We start from the raw sequence: 7,451 nt of genomic DNA, 5'->3' as shown, positions 1-7,451 counted from the left end.
ATTTATTTGTTAAAACATTATGAATTCGTGTTTGTGCCAAAATATCGACTTTAAACAAACACATCGGGGATAGTTCGCTTTTTTTCTCCCTTTTGTTGGTCACCTGAGATTAGTTCAAAGGCGAAATCGAGTGTCGGAAAATCCAAATTAAAGATGTCTACTGACGTGAAGCAGAGAAAAAAGGCGAAGAAACAAGGCGCTTCTGAACTGACGGAAGCTTCGTCCACGACCTGCAAACATGAAGCTGTGAAGACGGAGGAAGTCCTCAACTCCAGACCAAAGAAAAGCTCCTCGGCTGCTCGCGATATTAAAAGTTTCATTTGCGCTTTCCTGTTTGCAGTCTGCGGGGCTTTGAGCTGGTAAGTCCGTTAAATACGTTTCTATGACTTATTTTTACATTTATTTGAGGATGTTTTCTCTTTGGCTTTAGGGTGGTGCTGCAGCAGAATGAGAGGTTTTCTCAAATGGAAGAAAAGTTCAAGTTTCTTCATGAGAAAACGTCCAGCCTCTTGACCATGGAGGAGGAGATCATCAAAGTTTCTGAAAAGGTAAAATATAAATGTGAAGTTTTTAACCACGAAAAAACGAAAACTTTTTTTTAAAGATAGTTTCTGCAAAATAATTAGAAATTCACATCTGAGTGGTGGGCGGGGCCTTTTCTGAGCTCTCTGTTTACATGCTCTCATGCTAGCTTACACCCCCAAGCTAACATTAGCGGTGCAAAAAAAATTGACGAGCAATATTAATTTGGGAATATCAATTTGTGCAGTTCTGAGACACAGAAATGTACGAATGTATATCGGATATCGATACGAATTAATATCAATATCGAGTGTCGACATACACTGATCCGCCCAGCAAAATTTTTACGGCAAAAAGACGATCTTTTTCAAAACTGCTTTTTTATCTGCTCCTGTTTCACAACAATTAGAATAAAGAAAAAACATATTTTTTCGGTCCATAAGTTGCTCCCGACTAGAAGTCGCAAGAGGCAAAAAAGGGGGAAAAAAACATACTAAAAAAATTGAGGGAACAAAAATAACATTTTATTTTGAAAATCAAATCCTAATAACAATAATAGACTGAATATAAGCACGTTCACTACCATAACACGATGCTTTTTAAGCTTTATGAAACAGAAGAGGAATTAGAAAATTAGCATTACCTGTAATAATGCTAGTGAATGTTTTCTGTTGAATGTGGTCCCTGAATATGTTTTGAGAATTTGGGAAATTGCTAAAACAATTTTAGCTTAACCCAGAACTTAGCTTACCTTATAAATTAGCTGGACTCCAAATTAGCCCCAAGAAATTTCAGTCGATATCAACTAAGCTAGCACTTGGCTAAAATGTTAGCTCAACCCCAAATTAGCGCAAAACACCTCAGTAGATGCCAAATTAGCCAAAAAAGCAAACATATTGCTAACGTATTAGTGAAATACCAAATTAGCCACACAAAAAAAAAAGCTCAGTGGATGCCAAATTTGACAATAAAGCTAACAAGTTGCTAATATGTTATCTTAACACCAAATTAGCCCCAAAAAGCTCAGTGGATGCCAAATTTGACAATAAAGCTAAAAAGTTGCTAATATATTAGCGTAACACCAAATAAGCCCCAAAAAGCTCAGTGGATGCCAAACTGGCCAAAAAGCCAATAAGTTGCCAATATATAAGCTTAACTCTAAATTGGCCCCCCCAAAAAAAGCTCATTGGATGCCAAATTAGCCCCCCAAAAAGCTAACGAGTTGCTAATATATTACCTTAACACCAAATTAGCCCAAAAAAGCTAACTAGTTGCTAATAAAGTAGCTTAACACCAAATTAGCCCCCAAAAAACCACAGCAGATAAACAAAAAGCTATCAAAAATATAGCAAAAATTCTTTATTTTTTTTTAAATTTGTATATTTGTAAATTTGTATATGGATACCAAAAATACAAGCCCACATGTACATTTGGTCCTGACGCCTGAACAATATAAAAGACACAATTTTTTTCCCCCCAATCTGACTTTGAGATTGTTTGCTAACACTGTTAGCAAAACAGTGTTTTGCTAACAGTGTTATCTTTTAGCAAAAGTCTGTTTTGCCACCAGATAACACTGTTAGCATCAAACTCAAAGAGAACTGCTATCAGAAAACATTTTTTCTGTTAGCCTACAAGCTAACTCCGGCCCCACATCAGTGAAGAAAAACGTTATGTAGCCCCTACGCTACGTTACGAACACACACGTGTTGACGCGTCTTTAATAACATGCCAAGAGTGCGTTTCGCCCACGGTGTTCACACTTGACAAGCAGGGATGGGCATCTTCTTTTACCAATACATCACTACCAAATCGGAGTTCCTGATTTGTCAAAATTGATTCTGGTTTATTGACCGTGTGTTTTGTACATAGAGAGTAGTCGTAGACATTGCGTAGCTACACGTAAACGTGAGAATTTTAAACGCAGACACCCAAAACGCAAACTACACGGACTTGTCATTGGAAGTAGCTGTTTTAATGGTGTGTACGTAGCCTGAGATTGAGCAGTTTCTTCTTCTTCTGTGTTTTGTTTTCAGAAGCACATATTGATACACACAACTACAGCGCCCTCTAGCGGTTGTTGCTATTGATTTATTTAAAAAAAAAAAAAAGAAATCAAATTTAAGTTTCACCTAAATATAAATCGCACTGCTGGAAAAAAAAGTGCAAAAAAAGGCTAATTTACTGGTATACTCTGAAAAATACATGTAAAAAACTCAATTTTCATTAAAGGGTTAATTCTTCCAGCTGTGTGAGCTTTCTGGTTCTTTTTAATATGAAATGTAAATAGTTAAAAATAAGAAATTATTAAATTTAATACATTTACTATTTATATAAACTTAAATAAATCAATTAAATTGAAATACATTTGTATTTTAGGCAAAATTATAGATTTATGAGTTGTTTTACATAAAAACAAATTATATATAAAGACTTAAATTCACGCTTTTTGAGCTCCTGAAACGGCCCTCCTGTTTTGTGTTATGGCTGCAGCTTGCTGCCTCCGAAGATGACCTTCACGATGCCCTGTCCACCGTCTCCATGGCAACCAGACTTCAACAGGACATCGCCGGACTCCACGCCACTGTCATGGCCATGCAGGCGGACAAAAACTCCGCCTCCCGAGACCTGCAAGCCGTCAACGCCCACTTCCTCAACGTGACGGAGACCTGGCAGGAGAAGCTGGCTGCCGTCACCTCCGACCTGTCCGCCCTCAAAGCCGAGTCGCGGGAGTCCCACGCCGCGGCGACCGAGCGGGTGAACGAGGCTGAGCGGAGAGCCCGGTTGCTGTCAGAAAAGCTGAAGGAGCTGGAAGACAGCACGAAGAGGAACAGCCGCGCTCTGGAGCGCACCGAGGAGGAGGACGTCAACCGAGCGCAAGCTCAGCTGGACTGGAACACCAAGCAGGTTCACAAACTGGAGGAGCAGATCCTCAGTCTGACCAAGAGGGAGGCTGAGCTCAGCTCACAGCTGGAGGAGCACATCCCGCGGGCGCAGGAGTGTGAAAAACACCTGCCGCAGGTAGAAGAGGCTGTGCGCTCCATCCTGAAGCTGAGCGGGGATCTGAGCGGAGCCGAGAAGAGGCTGGAAGAAGTGACCCTGCAGGTGTTCGGGGCCGAGGACAGCATGCTGAAAGCTCTGAATGAAATCCTGCAGATCCGACAAGAGCTGGACTCGCTGCACGCTCAGAACAGCATTCTGAAGATGAAAAATGAGCTGTCTGTTATCAAAGAGGCTGTCCGTGAACTCACCACGGTGCTGAGAGAAAGTAGGGCTGAGAGTCGAGGGAGTTCTGAGACATTAGATGTAGAAGAATGGGAGGATGAAGAGGAGGAGTGGCAGGAAGAAGACTTAAAGCAAACGACCGAACCCCCTTCTGATTAAATATTTTCAGTTGCTCTTATATAAAAGTATTAAAAAATGTTTTTTCTTTAATTTGTAACTCAGAAAAACTTAGTTCGTTTTTGCACTGATTCTTTTTTACAAGAATTTTAATTTAAAAAAATGTCTAAAATATGATGCAGATGCAAAAAAAATCATGTTTTTCAGGTTATTTTGATGAATTCATTTTTATTTGAATCCATGTTTATTTGTTTTTTAGATTAAAATAAAGAGAAAAAATCACCTTAACTTGGTTTTCTGGCTCCGTCTTTTTTATTGCCAGATTATTTAATCGGGTAAAACATAAACTTGTTAAAAGTTTGATAACTTCAGAAGTGTTTTTTATGTCTGGTTTCAGTGTGTGAGTGTCGAGGGAATGCTGGCGGGTCTTGAAGGTCAGCAGGGGGCGCTGCGGCCTCAGCTGCTGGGTCTGGAGCAGGACGTGAGACGTCTGAAGGAGTGGGCGTCCGGTCTGTCCGAGAAGCGAGCGCAGCTTCAGAGCAGCATGACGTCACTGCGGGGCGCTGTGGAGCAAATTGAGGCTCGGACCTCAGCCATCACAAAGGACTTCGTCAACAAGGTTCAGTTCCTAAGAACTTTTATTTAAGGGGCCTATAGCATGAAAATCAACTTTTTGAGCTTTTAGGTGTATTATAATGTTCATTCCTCAAAGCACTCTATGCACCAGCCCCTCCAAACCCACGAAAACAGAAGAGCAGGTTCTCTCGACCTGATGTCACATAGTGAGGAACAGCCCCTTTTAGGAGGAGTCTGCGCTACCAGAACCGCCCCTCAGGCTAACGCCAACTTCTTTGTGAGCTAGCTGCTTAGTCACTCAACTAGCTGTGCTTAGCCACTAGCTTTGCCGCTCCGCTAGCAGTACTCAGCCGCTGGCTTCACCGCCCAACTAGCGATGTTCACCTGCTAGTTTTGCCACTCAGCTAGCAGTGTTCAGCCGCTAGTTTTGCCACTCAGCTAGTGGTGCTTAAGCACTAGCTTTGCCGCTCTGCAAGCAGTGCTCAACCGCTGGCTTCACCGCTCAACTAGCGATATTCAGTGCTAGTTTTGCCATTCAGCTACCGGTGTTCAACCACAAGTTTCACCGCTCAGCTAGCAGTGCTTTGCTGCTCAGCTAGCAATGTTCAGGCACTAGCTTTGCTGCTCAGCTAACGGTACCCAGCTGCTAGCTTTGCTCTTCAGCAGACGCTACTCAGCTGCCAACTCAGCCTTTACTTTTGCCGTTCAGCTAGCAGTGTTCAGCTGCTAGCATTGCCGTTCAACTAGTGATGTTCAGCCGCTAGTTTTGCCGCTCAGCTAGCAGTGTTCCGCCACAAGTTTCACCGCTCAGCTAGCAGCGCTTTGCTGCTCAGCTACCAATGTTCAGGCTCTAGCTTTGCCGCTCAGCTAACGGTACCCAGCTCCTAGCTTTGCTCTTCAGCTAACAGTACTCAGCTGCTAGCTTGCCATTCAGCCTCTACCTTTGCCGCTCATCTAGCGGTATTCAGCTGCTAGCATTGCCGCTCAGCCACTAGCTTTGCTGCTCAGCTAGCAATGCTCGACCACTAGTTTTGCCACTCAGCTAACTGTAACCAGCTGCTAGCTTTGCCACTCAGCTAGCAGTGTTCAGCTGCTAGCGTTACTGTTCAGCCGCTAGCTTTGCTGCTCAGCTAGCAGTATTTAGCAGCTTTGCTGTTCAGCTAGTGATGCTAGCTGGGAAACCAGGTCACCTGTGAAAAAGAGATCCTGATCTCAATGGGTTTTCCACCTGGTAAAATAAAGGTTAAATTAAAAAAATGCTCAGCCACTCGCTTTTTTACTCAGCTAGCGGTGCTTAGCCGCTGGTTTCGATGCTCAGCTTGCGACGCTCAGCCGTTAGCTCTGGGTATTGCTACAACCAGGGTTGCGATTGCCGGGGCTACTATAGACGGTACGCACATCCATCTTTGCAAAAGTTTGGATTTTGTACGTTTTCGAGCGCCAAACGCAGACACGATGCCGAGTCCGGCTCTAGGATGACATCATGAAATGGGCGGCATCCACAACCAGCGAAAGGCGGAGCCTCAAAGATTGAGGCGTCGGTCTTTGGTTAGAAAAAACTCACGTAAATAATTCATTTTATAAATAATTTCTTCTTTAGTGTGCCAAAGGTAATAAATGATCATATATATATATTTAGTTTACTCTGACTTAAGAAAAGCATGGTATAGCCCCTTTAAAAGTTTGGAAAATACATACAGATTTTTTTGTCTTTCTTCATACATTCGTACGAAAGTTGTGGAAGCTTCTCTAGAGTTGTAAATTTTTTTTTTTTTTTTTTGTATTTGTCCCTTCTCAAGGTATCGTCAGTCAGGACGGACGTTCGCAGGATGGATGGCCTTCAGTCCGAGTTGGAGTCTCTGCTGACTAAAGTGGGGGATCTGGAGAGCAAGAGCACTCAGGTGGAGCACAGCATGGTCAAACGCATCGGAGACGTGCTGGCCAGCAGCATCGACCGAATCTCCAGCCTCCGATCTGCCAGCGAGCGCAACTCTCAGGCCATTGAGAAGCTCCGCAAGCGCGTCCCGGAGCTCACCGCCGCCGACGCGCAGCTATCCGAGCGCCTGAGGGAGCTGGAGAGCGGTCGGGCCCGCCTCATCAGAACAGTGACGTTCGCGGGGGACCTGAAACCAAAGGTGGCTACGATTAAAAGAGACTTTGGGGCGTTCGAGCCTCAGCTGGTGGATCTAACTCTTCGAATCGGGCGATTGGCGGAAGATCTTCTGAAAAGAGAGCAGGACATCACAGAGCTTCGGCAGACTTTGTCAAACCTGACAGCAGTGGGAGGAGATCTAAGCCTCACAGCAAAGCAGGTCAATCAAATATCCGATATGTCCGATATTGGAGATATACACAAGAAAACGAAAAGCTTTTGATGTTGTGTGTTTTCGTTTGTTCAGATTAAATGCAATAAAAGATGAACTTCTGACTCATGCAAACAACTAAACACACATTCTTACTCCATACCAGTAGGTGGGGTAGTGACACAAAACAACACAAGAAGAAAACGAAAGAGACAGACTGTGTTGGGGAGACTTTAATGTTACAACAGGAAGTTAATATTATCTAATACTAAATATTTTATACGTAAACTGTATATATATATATTTATATATATATATATATATATATATACAATATCAGCTAATTTCTAAAGGAAACTAAAAAAAGCAAAAAAGCTTAAACTAGCCAAAGGAGCTAGCATGTAACGGAAATATTAGCTAAACTCCAAAATAGCCTTAAAAACCTTAATAAATGCCAAAATAATCCAAATAGCATAACCCTTTTATAATTTTAGACTATGCACTCTGACTCCATACAATATAAACTAACAACTAATCGACTATTAAATTAGTCGTGGACTATTTTAATAGTCGATTAGTCAACTAATCGTGGCAGCCCTAATGTCACTGCTCATTCTGACTTTTATTATACAATACAAGACATTGTAAATTTGAAAAAAAGTGAAAAAATTTTTTTGAAAATTTGAAAGAAAAAATGAAAATTTTGAA

At 42.2% G+C, this 7,451-nt stretch overlaps 1 protein-coding gene across 2 annotated transcripts; it reads left to right on the top strand.

The window, feature by feature from the left end:
- LOC112158830 (IKBKB interacting protein) lies at window positions 1–6,881 on the top strand. 2 transcript variants are annotated; one of them, XM_024292449.1, is made up of 4 exons: window positions 1–359; window positions 431–548; window positions 4,262–4,483; window positions 6,240–6,881. In XM_024292449.1, exons 1-4 carry the CDS (start codon window positions 154–156, stop codon window positions 6,813–6,815), a joined length of 1,122 nt encoding a protein of 373 aa, XP_024148217.1. In that variant the 5' UTR covers window positions 1–153; the 3' UTR covers window positions 6,816–6,881. The 2 variants fall into 2 exon arrangements, with proteins under 2 accessions (XP_024148217.1, XP_024148207.1); XM_024292439.2 differs by lacking the exons at window positions 4,262–4,483; window positions 6,240–6,881 and adding an exon at window positions 3,016–4,146 and having other exon boundaries at window positions 56–359.
- Window positions 6,882–7,451: the final 570 nt, after the last annotated feature.

This window comes from Oryzias melastigma, linkage group LG23 (genome assembly GCF_002922805.2).
Source record: "Oryzias melastigma strain HK-1 linkage group LG23, ASM292280v2, whole genome shotgun sequence".
NCBI classification, from domain to species: Eukaryota; Metazoa; Chordata; class Actinopteri; order Beloniformes; family Adrianichthyidae; genus Oryzias; species Oryzias melastigma.
Note: the sequence above shows the minus strand (reverse complement) of the source record. Positions and strands in the feature narration are given on the sequence as shown.

Bases quoted from the DNA above. Each gene is read 5' to 3' on its own strand.
- LOC112158830 (XM_024292439.2), top strand. From the start codon at position 154: ATGTCTACTGACGTGAAGCAGAGAAAAAAGGCGAAGAAACAAGGCGCT. The intron at 360-430 runs GTAAGTCCGTTA...CTTTGGCTTTAG, and splicing joins GTCTGCGGGGCTTTGAGCTG to GGTGGTGCTGCAGCAGAATG. The intron at 549-3,015 runs GTAAAATATAAA...TTATGGCTGCAG, and splicing joins TCATCAAAGTTTCTGAAAAG to CTTGCTGCCTCCGAAGATGA.